Source organism: Poecile atricapillus, chromosome 2 (assembly GCF_030490865.1).
Source record: "Poecile atricapillus isolate bPoeAtr1 chromosome 2, bPoeAtr1.hap1, whole genome shotgun sequence".
Lineage (NCBI taxonomy): Eukaryota > Metazoa > Chordata > Aves > Passeriformes > Paridae > Poecile > Poecile atricapillus.
In genome coordinates, this window is record NC_081250.1 from 89,995,437 (window position 1) to 90,010,359 (window position 14,923).

The 14,923-nt window shown below is 51.6% G+C and overlaps 1 protein-coding gene across 3 annotated transcripts; it reads right to left on the bottom strand.

Moving 5' to 3' along the window:
* Positions 1 to 3,620: 3,620 nt before the first annotated feature.
* IRX4 (iroquois homeobox 4) lies at positions 3,621 to 13,797 on the bottom strand. Of its 3 annotated transcripts, none has more exons than XM_058833512.1 (7): positions 13,659 to 13,797; positions 13,064 to 13,171; positions 8,345 to 8,503; positions 7,169 to 7,420; positions 6,385 to 6,491; positions 5,124 to 5,464; positions 3,621 to 4,951 (listed from the first exon to the last, which is right to left on the bottom strand). In XM_058833512.1, the coding sequence occupies exons 3-7, from the start codon at positions 8,387 to 8,389 to the stop codon at positions 4,173 to 4,175; spliced, it is 1,524 nt and encodes a 507-aa protein (XP_058689495.1). In that variant the 5' UTR covers positions 8,390 to 8,503; positions 13,064 to 13,171; positions 13,659 to 13,797; the 3' UTR covers positions 3,621 to 4,172. The 3 variants fall into 3 exon arrangements, with proteins under 3 accessions (XP_058689495.1, XP_058689496.1, XP_058689497.1); XM_058833514.1 differs by having other exon boundaries at positions 3,629 to 4,951; positions 5,142 to 5,464; XM_058833513.1 differs by lacking the exon at positions 13,659 to 13,797 and having other exon boundaries at positions 13,064 to 13,637.
* Between the last annotated feature and the right edge of the window lie 1,126 nt (positions 13,798 to 14,923).

Below are 14,923 nucleotides of genomic sequence, written 5' to 3' on the forward strand. Positions count from 1 at the left end.
TTGTTGACTATAAATTAATGATGTGCCTTTAATAGCCAAATATTCACTCAGGATGGAAAGAAATGTGCTCCTGAACATTAGTGGATAATGTGTGAATCTATCTGTCTTTTAATTAGACACCTATAAATAAGTTGGCTGTTGCAAGGTGCTCTATAATCAGGTTACCTAAACACTAGCCCTTTCCTGGATCATAATTTGCAATTATGTGAGATAGCTACAGATTGTTAATTGCTACTGTTTCTTCTTCTACAATTATTATTATTATCGTTATTATTATCATCATCATCATCATCATCATCATCATCATAATTTGAGGAACAGGCAATACACCCCATTGCAGTTTTTCATGCATGTCTGGGAAAAAAAAGTAGATGACATAAATCGCATGCATAATCTCAGGAGACAATCATTTTAAATCTTAATTGGCTGCCTTTTAAATATCATTTAAGGTCTCGTTTTCTCTGCCTCTCTCTCTCTAGTTAAGAAGGTGTTGTGTCAAAGTCTATTACCTTGCTGGACGTCTTGCCTCTAAGTTTTTTTAAAAAAATAGAACCATCAGCAGAGGTTTGAGAGGTCGATAAAGCTTTTAGATTTGGAGATGTTTTCAGGGAGCCCATTTCCTGCGGCTAAGAGTTGTTAATGGAGCTTAAGGAATTATCTTATGACTCGGGCTGGGAGAGCAGTATATTTCTTCGCTCCTGTTCCCTTGTCGAGGCTGAATATGCTCCTGTCAAACTCGCTTAATGAAAAGTAACGCGTCGCTGATTACAGTTTTATTTGGGCTCTATGTAAAAAGCACTGTTAATTTAGCATCCCCTCCTTTGTGTGTTTGAATTTGCCATGGCTGAATGATTTAGAGTCTCTCAGTTTCAAGACGTTTCTCTATGATTTTTTTCCCCTCCTCTTTCTTTCTCAGTCTGCCTTTATATTTCTGCTTTGTACAGACATACGAGCTGCACAGCTTTCTCTTCCAGCCCTGCAGATTCCTCTAAAGCAGCAGAACCTGATCTTTGACTAGTGCTATTGAATCAAATGGCAAAATTAATTTCTCACACTCTTTTGTTCATATAAAAATAAAATCAAAACAACCAAGAAACAAGAGCCCCAACCCTTTTGAAAGACCTCTGCATTTCATGGCTGATCTAAGTCATAAGGTTTGTGTATTAAAGCAAGAACTCCTTTTCCCTCCCCCTTAACTGACACGGTCTCTTCTCAGGATGGTCAATGTTTTGGTGTGAGCACACACAGATTTAGCAGACCTGAGATAGAGCTGGTTCCCTGGTCTGGAGAGCTCTGCTCCGGTTATACAGCAGTCATAAACTTACTCAAACTTGTTTTATAACAACAATAACACGAAAATGAAGGGATAAAGTGTTGATCCGCTTTTCCTTTGGCTTCTGGTATTTCAGCGCGCCTGTGTTTTGGCCACGATGTCATCACCTTCATTTTAATCAGGAGGAGGGGAGGAGGTGGGGGAGTGGGATGGGTGTTGCCTCCCAAACAACGGGATGTCCGAATTGAATCCTGGACCTAGCCAGAGCCGGCCAGCAATGACTTGTAAAATGACTTACATGGCTTGCGGGGTCACCCGCCGAGAGCCAGCCCAGGGAGGCCGGCGGGGGCCGGTGCTCCGCAAAGTCAGGGAGCTTTTCAGGCTGATAGAGATTTTTGGCTGCTCAGTGGACGAGACCTCTCCTTGCACGCAGACACACAGAATCCACACACACATACACACACACACACTCGGCTGTCGCTGTGTTAGGAGAAAGAATGGAGTCCCCTTCCACTCCACACACCCTCTGTCGCATGGAAACCGAAGCCCACCGGGAGCCCCCGTTTCCCCTCCAGTCCCTGCTCATCCAGCAAGGCTGGCACACACAAACCTCCCCGCTTTAACATCACCCTCGCAGCAGTCAGAGGGGTTTATGCCCCATCCCTCTTGACTCTACCAATGGTCTGAGGGCAGCCCGAACACTCGCCTTTCTCCACTTCCCTCTCCCTCACCTCGTTCATCCCCGTTTCTTTAGTTTGGCTGAAAATAATTTGCTTTGTCTAAAGGATTTCAGAGGCAAAGCTCGCCGGCCGCCCCGGCTGCATTAAAATTCCTGCCGGCCCTGCCTTTAGCTCAGATCGCGGCTCCCCCGAGACTCCACTTTCGCTATTACTGTCAAGTACCCTTGACTCTTTATTTTTGCCCTTTTATCTATTACAACTAATTCGAGTTCTTTTGCCCTTTTCAGTTTAAGACGTGGGCTTTCTGTAAAGCCTCCCCCTGCCACCGAGCTCTCCGGGTGCAGAGCCTTTAGAAATTGAGGGGTTTACTGTCAAAATGAAAATTTCACTTCAAATTATCTCGGCTGATGCACGTTTTCCAGGCCGGGGGCTCCTGTCTGAGCCTTTTGACAGCCAGATCAGCAGAGGGGTTCAGTGATCTCGATAATATCATCCAAGAGAGCGAAAGTCAATACAATGACAGGGAATATGACTGGATACAATCCAATTACGGCTGCTCGCGGAGAGGGGAAGGGCTTGATCTGATCTCCGCACCTGGATTCCTTTATTCAGTCCTTGCACTAACAGGTCTCGCTAGAAACTTCGCAGGCTGGAGTATGTTATATTTTGTCTGAGTGTTTTCTCGGTTGCCTTTATATATTTTTCCCTTTTGTATTCTTATTTATGTATTGTGAAGGGGGGGTGGACGGACGGGGAGCCTCTGGGCTGGGATGGGCGAGAATGCTGGGAGGCAAGGAAGGCTCTTCTGCTTGTCCCGCTGTCAGTTTGGTCCTTCGGGTGCTCTCGGTTTTTTCCCGCTGCGCCGGGCGCCGAAGTTCAGGGGTTTTAGGCCGGCCCGGGTAAGCCGGGGTCTATTATCGCCTCGCAGTTTCTTTTCCAGCAGTTTCCCCTGCCTCCCGGTCCGGGGATCAGTAAAGTTTGTTCCCATTCAGGGGAAGGAAATGAAATATTTTAAGCGCCTGTTATCTAAGTGGTAAATTGGCTGCGAGTGCTCCTGAATCACACGTCGAGAGCTCTCTTCCTCCCTCTCTCTTTTTGTTGGCTGCACTCTATTTAATGTCAAAACGGTAAAGCATCTGTACTGAAGTGCTGAAATATTCATGGCGGATCAGCGATTCTCCGCACTGGCAGAGGAGCTGGAAAGCTAAAACGGTTCTTTAAAAGATCAAATTTTCCATGTGAATCAATTGCTCCGCGCACGGCGGAGGCGACGCCGCGGCAGAGCCCGGCCCTTGGGGGCCGACCCCTGCCCGCCCGCAGCTCGGGAAGGAGGGGAGGGGAAAAGGGGGGGGATGCTCCCGCCCCGCCGGGCCTCGGCGGACAGCCGCCGTCCCCGATGTCGGCCCGGGAGGCGGCCGGGGCCCGGCGCTGCCCCGCGGAGGCACGGCCGGCTCGGAGCGCAGCCCAGCATCCCTCCTGCGCTCAGCCTGCCTCCCGGGGTCCGTCCTCAGTCCCGCGGCAGTGCTGCGCTGAGCCTCTCTTTCCCTCTCCCTGCAGCCTGTTGACAGTCCTTGGAATTACCGGGATAGGCTCCGAGGGGGAATTTGAAACACAGAAGTTGTTTGTTGCCCAATGCAAAACGCCACCACTTGTGTTACCTCTGAAACAGACAATTTATTGGAGTGAGCATACCTTTTAACATATTCTTTTTTTTTTTTTTTTTTTTTTTTTTTTTTTGTCAAGATAAATTTGTGCGGTAGGTGTAAACTTAGTAGAAGTGCTGTTTGTGAATTATATGCTAACAAGGAAATCAGGAGGAAAAACTCTCAAAAAGTCTTTATAACTAATGTCGGCATGCCTTAAATTAAATCTGAATTAAAATTTCCCGTTTGTAAACTTTCGGATGTAAACTTTTTAAGTAGGTAGGTCTACACTATAGTACGTGCTTTTTGGACATGGAATTAAATAACTTTCACGACATTGATCCCTTAAAGTCGCAGCCAGGAGAAAATGTTCAGAACAGCAATGAGCAAAGTCTTTCCGTCGAACTGAGCAAACTGAACTTTAAATCCTCGTTTATGTTGTTTGCTTTAAAAAAACAAAACAAAAAAAAAAAAAGAAGAACAAGTTTTATATTTAAATTTAAACTCTTGCAAGTCTCTTTTCAGTGTAGCTGACTCTTCAAGCGTTAGAAAGTCCTTTGCCCCTCGGCGAGCCTGTTAGGAACAAAACATTTTGCTTCCTGATTTGGGAAACGCCAGAAACTCTTTGTTTGAGTCATGGTGGGCCAGGTTTGAGAGCTGCCCCTTGAGCACGTTGGCGCCGTTCCCCACCGCGCGTCCCAAGGCGCCCGTTTCCAGAATGGCTCCTTTGGTGGTAGCCCAGGAAACTGTCGTGTTGCTCAGGGCTTGGTTTAAAGTACTGTGCCTGAACAGGGGGTCGTGAAACACCCCGTCCACCCAGTTCCTGAGGTTGGTGACCGGCGAATCCTGGTGCCTGTCCATGACGCTGCCCGGGGCGGGAGCGGCGGCGGCGGCCGAGCCCCCCGGCCTTTTCAGCATGCAGGAGGGGTACTCGGCCTGGTTGAGGGAGGTGGCAGTGTGCGCCAGGGACCAAATCCTGGGCTTCGCCTCCAGCAGCTGCTGCCCCTGCTGGAAGCACATCTTGGACTCGCAGCCGCGCTGCCGACCGCCCAGCGGGTCGGGGCCGCACTCCTCCGCCGCCGTCTTCAGGCAGCTCCGCGCCCGCTCTGCCGCAGCCGCCTCCTCCTCCTCCTCCTCCTCCTCGTCTCCGGCGGCGGCCGGCGGCGGCGGCATCTTGGCGGGGAGCTCTGCGGCCCGAGGCGGGTGGCTGCCGCCCGGGAGCGGGAGCGGGTGCGGGTGCGGGAGCGGGTGCGGGAAGGGCCGCCTCAACTCGCACTCCGAGCTCTCCGACTCGGCGGCGTCCAAGTCCTCCAGGTCGCTGAGCTCCAGCTCCTTCTCCTCCTTGCCCGTGGGTTCTGCGGGGCGGGGGCGGGGGAAGGGACAGCAAAAACAAGACACACGGTCACTGTCGGCGCCGCGCTGCCCCGAGGCCGCCCCCACCAGCGAGGCCCGCGGCCGCCCCCACCAGCGAGGCCCGCCCCGGGGGCGAGCTGCCGGCCGAGCCCCCGCGGCCGCACCGCTAAGTGCCTGGTTTTAGCAGGGTACCCTCGGCTTTCCCGCTCTTCATCGCCTCTTCCTGCGAGCCCTCCTCCTCCTCCTCCTCCTCTTCTTCATAGGGCCGCTTCTCGTCAGAGCACTTGTTCCGCGGCGGCCAGGTCATCTTGTTCTCCTTCTTGAGCCGCCGGCGGGCGTTGGCGAACCAGGTGGAGACCTGGGTGAGGGTCATCTTGGTGATGATGGCCAGCATGATCTTCTCGCCCTTGGTGGGGTAGGGGTTCTTGCGGTGCTCCTGCAGCCAGGCCTTCAGCGTGCTGGTCGTCTCTCGGGTGGCGTTTTTTCTCCGCGTCCCGCCGTCCATCGTCCCGTACCTGCAGGCACAGGGGAGCCCCGGGATGTGACACCTCGCTCTCGCCCCCGCGCACCTGCCCGACGCGGGGTCCCAGAGCTCCGGCCCCGGCCGCTCGCCTGCTGCACCCCCCGGAGGGCAGCTGGACCGGAGAGGGGGGAGATGGATGAGGTTAGGTCAGCTTTATGAGGGAGACCAGCCTAGAGAATTCAGGCCGATGAAGGAAAGCAAGAAGGAAGAGTTCAGCCAGCAGCAGCAGCGGGCAATGCAAATTTCCGCTCTGTCTTGGCGGTGGTGGCGGAAAGAGGGAAGGAATCGCTTGCTTTTATTTGCCGTAAAGTCAATGTCAACATTTCGGACAGCAGGAAAATCCTAGCAGCTTGCAAACTCATAGAAATACCACTTTCCTCTCGTTTTATTAGTCCTCCCCAAACAAAATTCATCTGGGTGACCCCAGGGTGTAAGTGTTAATAGAAATATATTTCCTCTTACTCCTTTTATTAGTAATCTCCTCTACCCTTTTGTTCCTGAAATTGTAGGAACCTAACGCAGATGACACTGGGCTGCGACTGAATATTTAATGCACATCCTCCAGGAAAGGTCACTGGCGCCCAATGGGCCTCTGAGCTGGGAACGGTGTGTAAGGGGGTTTGCGCTGGTTTAAAACTAATAAATATACAGGGGATGCCCAAGCCTGACTCCGAGCAGGGAAAGGTAATTACCGCCCCGGTTAAGAGGGATCGCCCCCCGCGCTACCGCCCGCCCGGGGGGCGGAGGACCCGGTGTCGGTGTGGGGAAGGGGAGGCGGCATGGCTGGGGCCGGGAGATGCTGAGCGGCGAGGAGGCAGGTTGGCGGGCTTGGCGGGGCGGGGCGGCGATGGCGGGGAGGGGGTGGCGGGGGTGGTGGGCAGCGAGCGGGGCCGGGGAGGGGATGGCGCTTACCTGTCGTACTGGTACTGGCTGAGGGTGTGATCGTAGGGGTAGTAGGCAGCCGCCGGGGCGATGCCCGCATGCGCAGAGCCGCTCCCGTCCTTCGCATCCAAACTGTTCTGCAAGAGACACCGCCCGCCGCCCTCAGCCCCGCCGCCGGGAGAGCCCGGCCCCCGCCCGGCACCGCGCCCGGCTCCCCCGCCCGCGTCCCGGCGCGACGGACCTTCCCGGGGCCCCTCGATGCCCAGCGACATCAATAGGGACATTAACTCGCGCTGTTACGGTGCAGGGGAGAGAAGAAAAAAAAAAAAAAAAAAAAAAAAAAGAAAGAAAAAACGCTGTGTGGGAAGAGGGCATAATTTTTTTTTTTTTTTTTGCAAGCCTGGGTCTGAGTCGCCCTAAACTGCCCGACCGGATGGGCCCACCGCACTCGGCCGCCAGCTCGTCAGGCGCGACTTTTAATTGCGTTACCGTGAGGAGCGAGCGCCGGGCTGGAAGAGCCGCTGACCGCGGGGCCGGACGCAGGGAGAGCCGTGCGGCATGCGGGGACGAGAAGCGCCCGGGGCTGCCCCCGCCCGGGGAGGGGTCCCGCCGAGCGGCCTCCGCCCCCGGGGGCACGGGGGGAGCGCGGGGACAGGAGGGAGGGAGAGAGAGAGGGAGGGAGAGAGAGAGGGAGGGAGGGAGAGAGAGAGAGAGGGAGAGAGAGAGGGAGGGAGGGAGAGAGAGAGGGAGGGAGGGAGGGAGAGAGAGAGGGAGGGAGGGAGGGAGGGAGAGAGCATCCCCCGGGGCGGCTTACCAAGGAGTAGAAGGGGGGAGCCTCGGTACCGTAGGTCACGTAGTTTCCATAGCCCTGGGGCCCGGCGTAGGGTCCGCCGTAGACCCCCAGGGCGGCGGCGGAGTTGAGCTCGTGTCGGGCGGTGGCGAGCAGGCGGCTCTCGTACACCGGGCAGTACACGGGGGTCTGGGCGGAGGCGGCTGCCCCCGTCTCAGCCAGCGTCCGGCTGCTGGACTCGCAGCAGGTCGTCAGGGAGTTGGTGCTCATCAGGAACTGGAGGGAAAGAGAGCGGCGCTGAGGGCGGGGTGGGGGGAACTTCTCAAACTATAACCAAGTTTGGGTTCGGTTGTTTTCAGATTGTGTGGGCTTGGTGGGTTTTTGTTTGGGTTTGTTTTGTTGCTTTGGTATTTTTTTTCAAATCAGGTCGTAGCTTTGGGGTGTCGCTCGCCCTCCTCCCTCCTGTGTATTTTACTTCAATCGTGATAGAAGCGCTCTGGAGAAGCGCAGAGGTGCAAGTATTTTATCAGTTTTTAAAAACGACTCCACAACAACAACAACAACAACCAAAAGCCCCGTGACTGTGCCTGTTTAATCCTCTATAATACATTCCTCGGGCCCTCTGCATTTTAAAACTAACTTTTCCTGGGGTGTTTTCACAAGACTGGGGTTCACACCGTTTTCTCCTCTCGTAGCACAACGATTCCCATCTGCGTTTTTAAACCTTTTTTTCGAAGTCATTCATGCATATTTATTTTGACTGCAGATTTGTAGCAGCCACGCACGCATCTGTTATTAACCTGCTGGTTTAGAGTATCCCATTCTGTTTCTGCGGGCCGGACCTTCGTACGTCCATGTTTAATTGATAAACTGAATTTAATCGTGAAAGAGAAAAAAAAAAGGGGGGGGGGTTGCGGGTGGGGGTTGGGGATCTCCAGCTCTCCTTCTCACCTCTCTCATCTCTGTAACCATATCCCACGCGTCTTTATCACCCCCAAACATCCTCAATCCCGCCTGTTTCTTCACATTTTAAAACTGATGCCCGGTACAGAACTTGGGAATCTTGGAAAGCTGCGGAGCGAGCATCTGCTTTGCCGCTACCGCATGCGGGAGAGGATCGCTGCCGCCCTCATCCCGGACGGAAGGCATCGATAAGGACTGAAATTCAATCAATTAGCGTTGGTAGGCAAAAAGTCTTACCTGGGGTGCAGAGGAGTAAGGGTAGCCAAACTGAGGATAGGACATGGTACAGAGGCTCCCAGCTATCTAGAAACAAGGCGAGGCGTCTGTTCAGCACGCTATCGCAGCCTGGCTCTGCTCTGTTGTACCAATTGATTGGTAACCACAGGTCCCTAGATGCTTATAGGACGAAGCAGAAAACCACATTTAATTTATTTACATGAAAACTTAAACTTTTTTTTTTTTTCTTTTAAATATGTACGGCGATTTTAGCACCTTCCCCACTACAGCTACGACACAGAAATAATTGTTACATCTAGGCTCCAAGTAGACGTGATAGCAAAAGTAAATACTTTGCACCCGCGGAAAAATAAAAGGTGGGAAGAAGAAAAGTGATACAAATGCATCAGCACACAAGCACGTTGTTTTAAAAGAGTCGAGCCTCTGACGTCACGCAAAACCTACTCAAATTAACCTGCCTGTAAGTTTAACACTCATTTTCGGGAATCTTTCCCCTGGCATGGAAAACAGACTCTCCAGCATCGCCTTCAGCCTGCCTAACAGGGGCGAAAAGTTTGGGAAGCTCTTCGGTAGCGGCAACGCCTGCTTGCAACACATTTATTTCTGCGGGCAAGGGAAGGAAATGAATGTTTTTAATCTGAAGGATCAATGTTATATCAGCTATTTTCCCCACCCTCCTTAGTCACTGAAAGGCTAGTAAGCACTTTTAATTAGAAATTAATTAATGAGCAGCTGCTTCTTCCCACCCCACAGTAATAATTAGTCTCAATTACAAACAAGACATATGAAGGGACACACGACTGAGTCTTCATTTAAGATTTAATCAACAGTTAAAATTAGCGCTAACGCTGACAATAAAGCACATGATAAGCAAGCCTGCTTTTCTTTTCGGCTTTTATTCCAGGCATGTGATTACAGGTAGAAAACCCTACAAGCGTCTTCCGAGGAATGATGGAAAAGATGTGACTTTTCACATTAAAACGACTTTGATCCCATCTCAAACTCCCAACACCCCCTTCTACCCGACCCATCCCACCGCTGCCATCAGCCTCCCTACCCTCTGGGGCTCTGGGAACCACCCCCCCCCCCCCCAAACACACACAAGCAGGCAGCAACCCCCTTCTGCTGCACGCTCGGAGGGAACGGGCCGTGGGGGGAAGATGCTGGCAGCCCCAGCACCTCTCCCCAGACGGCCGGTACCACCGGGGCAGGGCAAGCAGGCAGCCCCCCGGAGGATGGAGGAAGCGGAGGAGTCAGCTCCGAGGCTGAAGCTGGGCTGCTGGTGCAGTCGAACGCTGCTCCATGGTGTGCAGACTTGCTCAGAGAGATTCCTGGGTTCAGACATGTGAATAGCCCCAGGGTCACACTCTAATTAATGATGATATTCTCTTCTTCTCCCCAGCTGGAAGACTGCCTCCCAGAAACGAATCTGCCCACACTGACAGCTCGATTGAGGGTGATTGATGACTATCTGGAGACCACAGTACACATAATATAATATCTGCTGCGTAATTGCTTTAATTTACAGATGAAAATACTAGTTCTCAGATCGAGTTAGACTACAACGAGAGGCGTTTTATGGCGCTTTAGAATGTTTGCAAATAAAAGATATCAGATACAGTACATGCAAATTATCCTGACAGCTCAGTATCTGTAGCCGGGAGAAACGTATAAAGAAAGGGAATCAAATGACATAAATAATCGGTTTGGAATTCTGTATTGATTTTTGGATGGGAAGAAAGTGCTCTTTCTTTTGTCACCTGAAATGCTAATTCTTTTTTATTTCTGAGAATATTAATAGCTTTGCCATTGGGTTTCTCTTCTAGAAGGGCTTCTCTAGTCCTCCTCCTACATTATACCCTGGCGCTACCAAGGTATAATGATACTTTTAGCGAATCTTTACCAGCAGCTTCCTTCTATGCGGAGTGCTGACGGACTATTGCATTGTTTGGAAAGAAAAGACACTCAGTGTTTACACAATGGTCTGCACGCAGTGTTCCGTGCTGCTCCCTCTGCCTCCTGTGCCCATTGCGCTGGGGGATGTTTGTTTAAGCTCTGGAATAAAACTCACCGGTGCTAGGGAAGAAAATAGTTGCACTTATCTCAAGAGCGGCACGGTGTAAAGCACTATAATTAGCTGGGAGAGCTGGAGAACTGCCTGAAGAAGTCCTCCTAGTTTTCCAGGCTACAGTTTGGGAAATGTCCTGAAGTTGTGCTTTTTTGGTGCTTTTTTTTCTTTTTTTCTTTTTTTTTTTTTTTTTTTTCCACTGCAGATGTCAACTCCGCAGTGGCCCACAGTACACTACAGGTTTTGATATTTAGATGAGTCTATTAAACTTTAAAATACAAGGAGAAATTCAATATTTATAGTCCTTGTCTATTTATATATCACAGTTGTCTTTCACTGCGCCATGAAAATACTCTGGTGCCCATTTTCGCACTGAACTTTCCTGTATTAATCATGATAATTATTTGTCATTTTTCTTTGCAGCCTGCCTGCTCTATTCCTTTATCCCCGGTCAGCTTTGTGTCAGTTCCAATCTGTATTCCCTAGAAAGCAGTCATTAAAAAAAACCCACCAAAACAAACAAACAAAAAGAAAAAGCGACAAAAAAACTTAATACCCTTAAACACTTAAACGCTGAAAGCTGACATTACGTCCTCCCCCACTGTTGATGTCTTGTTTCACTTACAGTCTACAAATAATGGCCCTTTGTTGATAAGAAACTCAACACAATTATATTTCATCTTGAATTTTTGGTGCCAGAGCACAAACATGCATTAAGCCCCACAATGATTTAAAATAACCTTTGTGGTTCTTGCACATAAACAACGTAACACTGTTCAAATCCAAGCAAAGACGCTTAATGCTGTGGGCTATATCCTTAAGCATTTGGAAAATGCAAGTCTTTGCTGTGCAGTAAAAATTGATCCTCGTCAAAGCCCCTTTCCTGTACAATGCAGTTAACAGCTTTCGAGAAAGAAACACACACAGCTTTCTCGAAAGTTTGAGCAAGGAAAACCCACTGTGATCAATAGGAAACGCTGGAGAGTTCCCTTCTGGTCAGAACCAGCCTGCACACTCAGGCGAGCAGGTATTTCCCGTCCAAAGCCCAGCCAGGTCTCTCTCACAGGGTTATGAGCTTTTCCTCTGAGAACCTGGAGCCAATGCTCATACAAGTTTTATTGTAAAAACATGGAATGAGAATGAAAGAGTGTGATGCTGGAACAGGCCACAGCAGGTAAAACAGAACCTCTTCAGGACTCAGGCTTTGATGGACGTCTTCAGGGACATGATCTAGAGGCAGTTAATGCAGCTACACTTACTATCTGCATTTTCATCGCCTTCTCTTTTGGAGGGGTTATTGCCACTCCTGGAAATATTTCAGCAACGGAATTTGCTTATGGGCTAAACAGACTTTAGCGAGCTCTTTCAGCTGAGTTTGCTTTGTTTTTATGTTACAGACTTAAAGCAACATTGACACCGCCTGACAAACGCTGTGAAGCTCTACATGTTGCCCATTTGGAATCTGACGTGGAACGGAGGGCAGCCTACAACATTTTCAAGTAGGTTAGCTCCCATAAACTTGCTGTTGACAGTAAATATGATTGGTTTTTCTTTCCTGAGCCAATTTGAGGTGTAACTGCACCTCCTGCACTCTGAATCGAGGGACAGCGAGATGATGCTGCCGACCTGCACAAACCCATGCCATGGCTTGGGATTGGCAGAGCCATGATGACCAACAAAACAGTTGCATAAGAAGGCACTGCTAATTAATTTACTCAGTTTACAACTACGTGTAAAATCAGTTGTTCAAAGCTATCCATTTGAATGCTTTCATTTTGTAAGTCTTCAATCCTCTTGGCAAACAATCTAGATTAAAGCAGAAAGGCCTCACATGCTCATTCTGTTCTTTGTATTTATTAACTTTTCACACTTAAGAATTGGAGCCAACACTCTCTTTTTCTCTCTCTCTCTCTCTCTCTTACATGCACACCTACACACACACACGTACACACACACAGACACACGCACGCACACACACACACACACACACACACACACGAAACTTTTCAGTAAGAGAAGCAAATGCTGCGACCTGAGCAGCTGGTCTACAGCTATAGATGGACGCTACAACATGCCCACATTTACCTGCTCGGTGCAGAGCATCGCAATTACACTTTCACTAGCAAAGCAAAGATTGTATAAGATTTCCTTTCTAAGTTCCTGTATCCCCAGTGCTGCAGACCTGCAGGCATTCAGACACCACCACCTTTGAGCTCTCTGGCAGCCGACAGCTTCAACTTACTTCCCTGCGAAGGTAAAACTTTCCTGCTTGCAAGGTCAAATTCTGTCTTTTAAAGTTCGCCTTAAAATCCAGAAAGTTTGACTCGGTACCTTACCTTAGTGCTCGCTGAATATCATATCCACACCCCCTTCCCAAGAAATAACACACGTATATTAAAATACATTTACCCTCTGTCCTAGGTAAAGATTGCACAAAGCCAAATGATTCATCACGGATAGTTTCTCTTCCCTCCAGCAGTTGATTTCCAGCTGCCTTGCTGCTAAAGCAGGCTCCAAAGGAGAAGGGGGGCGTGGGGGGGGTAAGCCCCACCGCTCCCCTCCACCCCCCGCTTCCATAGATACACACACACACACACACACACACACACACACACACACAAGCACCACCACCAAAAGAATAAATTTTTTACCTGCGTTCACGCCAGGCTTCGGCTAAAACCTGGTAGCGATGGCTGTGCCATGGCAGGGCTTCTCTGCTCTGGTCTGCGCTGGCTGGCGTGGCAGGGAGCTGCGGGGAGCTAACGCAGACATGTCTCAGTGCGCGGTACCTGCGCGGCGCGGCACGGAGCCTTCGGTCCCCAGGCGCCACAGCCACTTCACTAACCCCCTGTACCAGAGTGACGCTCAAGTGAATAGTTCCACTGATCACACTCTTTCCTACTGATTAACACTTTCCAACACGACCAGGCATTCCACTTCCAACTTTTCCCGTTTTAAAACAGAAGCAGCCAGCGCCGCTTGCTTCCACGGGTTATAAACGCCGTCTGGGGCGTGGGGGACACCATAATTAATAGCAGGTTAGTAAAATTAGTGCTGCCACTCCAATTGTTGTCCTTGTTGCCAACAATAATTGCATTGATTCTGGAAGGACACGAATGTCCTCCATTTAACCTAATGATCTGCGGGTTGCACACGCTGTACGGCAGCCGTGGCGGTGATTAACTGCGCGCACCTCCAAACTATCATTTATCTCCGCGAGTCACGACTGAAAGGCGCTAAACTTACAGGCAACTCTCCCTGCCTCTCTCGCCGTCTTTGTTTCCCTCCCGCTGGAGGAGGCGGGCTGGGACGTCGGCGTAGCCCTGCGCGCAGGAGACGGGCACCTGTACCTGTCCCCCCGGCCGCCTCGGCTTTATTCATAGCCCGGGGGCAGCGCGGCGGAGCCGGGCGCCGCGGAGCTGCCGGGGACTGCCTGGGCCAGCGCCCCCCGGCCGCGGGGAGGGGGCAAGGGGGGGCGGCGCGGCAGCGCCCGGCACCGGGGACCCGCTCCCTGCAGCGCCCCCGAGGCTGGCTAAGCCGCCGCTGCCCGCCCTGGGCTCGGTCCCACAGGGGCTGCCCGGGCACCGGGGGCTTCCTCCGGGCGGAGGTGGGGGCGCAGCCGAGCGGGGAGGGGGGGCAGGTGCCGGCGGCAGCCGCGAGCAGGTCGGGGCAGGAGCGCTTTTTCCCGCTCGTCCTCTCCGTCCTCCTGCGCCCGTCCCTCCGTCCTGCCGTCTGTCCCGCCCGGTCGCAGCCGCAGGCTGCCACCGCCGCCACCGCCGCCGCTCTCTCCCGCGGAGAAGTTACACGGGCCCCAGGCTGGGCGAACCGGCAGCGAGCTCCCAGTCCGAAATGCCCTTCCCGGTGTGCTGCCTCCCACCACCCTCTGTCAGCCCCGGGTGCCCAGGGCCGCTTCGGGCTCGGGCCCGGTGTCCGCGGCCGCGCAGCGCCCGGGATCCCCGCGGGAGCCCGTGCATGACAAGTTTCACCGCGCGCTCGGTACTTTCTTTTCTTAATTGTTTGTTCAGCAGGAAAAGGGACAAATCGGGATTGACAGAAGGGGGAGGAGGGATCAATATCATTCCTGTTTAAAGGCGTGAGCCTGGGCAGACGTCTCAATAAGACAGAGGAGGAGAAAAAGAGAGTATTATATCCTACCTAATTAAGCGAAGACAAAGAGGTGTGGGGAGAAAGGTTCAGCAGAGGTGGGGTGGCAATGGGAATTTTTAATCCGGGTCTTCCCACAGTAACCACCAAGGCTGAACAGTAACGTTAATAGGGAACATCTGTACATCGACAGATTTATTCTTGCCTGGGCTCTTTCATGCCTGTGTCATTTGCATGGCCCCGTGCTCGTAATGTTCGACACACGCTGCACCTTGTAGTGCAACGACGGGGTAAATCTGATGAATGCTGAAACTGGGAAATCCTCTCTTCTCTCTCCCCTTTCTCCCTCCTCGGATTGCCCTTGCAGCGTTCAAGGTGGGGAAACCACACGGAGAAAGAAAACGTGA

What these genes read in the sequence shown, in the direction of transcription:
- IRX4 (XM_058833512.1), bottom strand. Translation starts at nt 8,389, where the DNA reads ATGTCCTATCCTCAGTTTGGCTACCCTTACTCCTCTGCACCCCAG. An exon ending in CTCCCCCCTTCTACTCCTTG is followed by an intron (nt 6,492 to 7,168) that starts GTAAGCCGCCCC and finishes TGTCTCTTGCAG; the next exon opens with AACAGTTTGGATGCGAAGGA. An exon ending in GGGTACCCTGCTAAAACCAG is followed by an intron (nt 4,952 to 5,123) that starts GCACTTAGCGGT and finishes CCCGCCCCGCAG; the next exon opens with AACCCACGGGCAAGGAGGAG.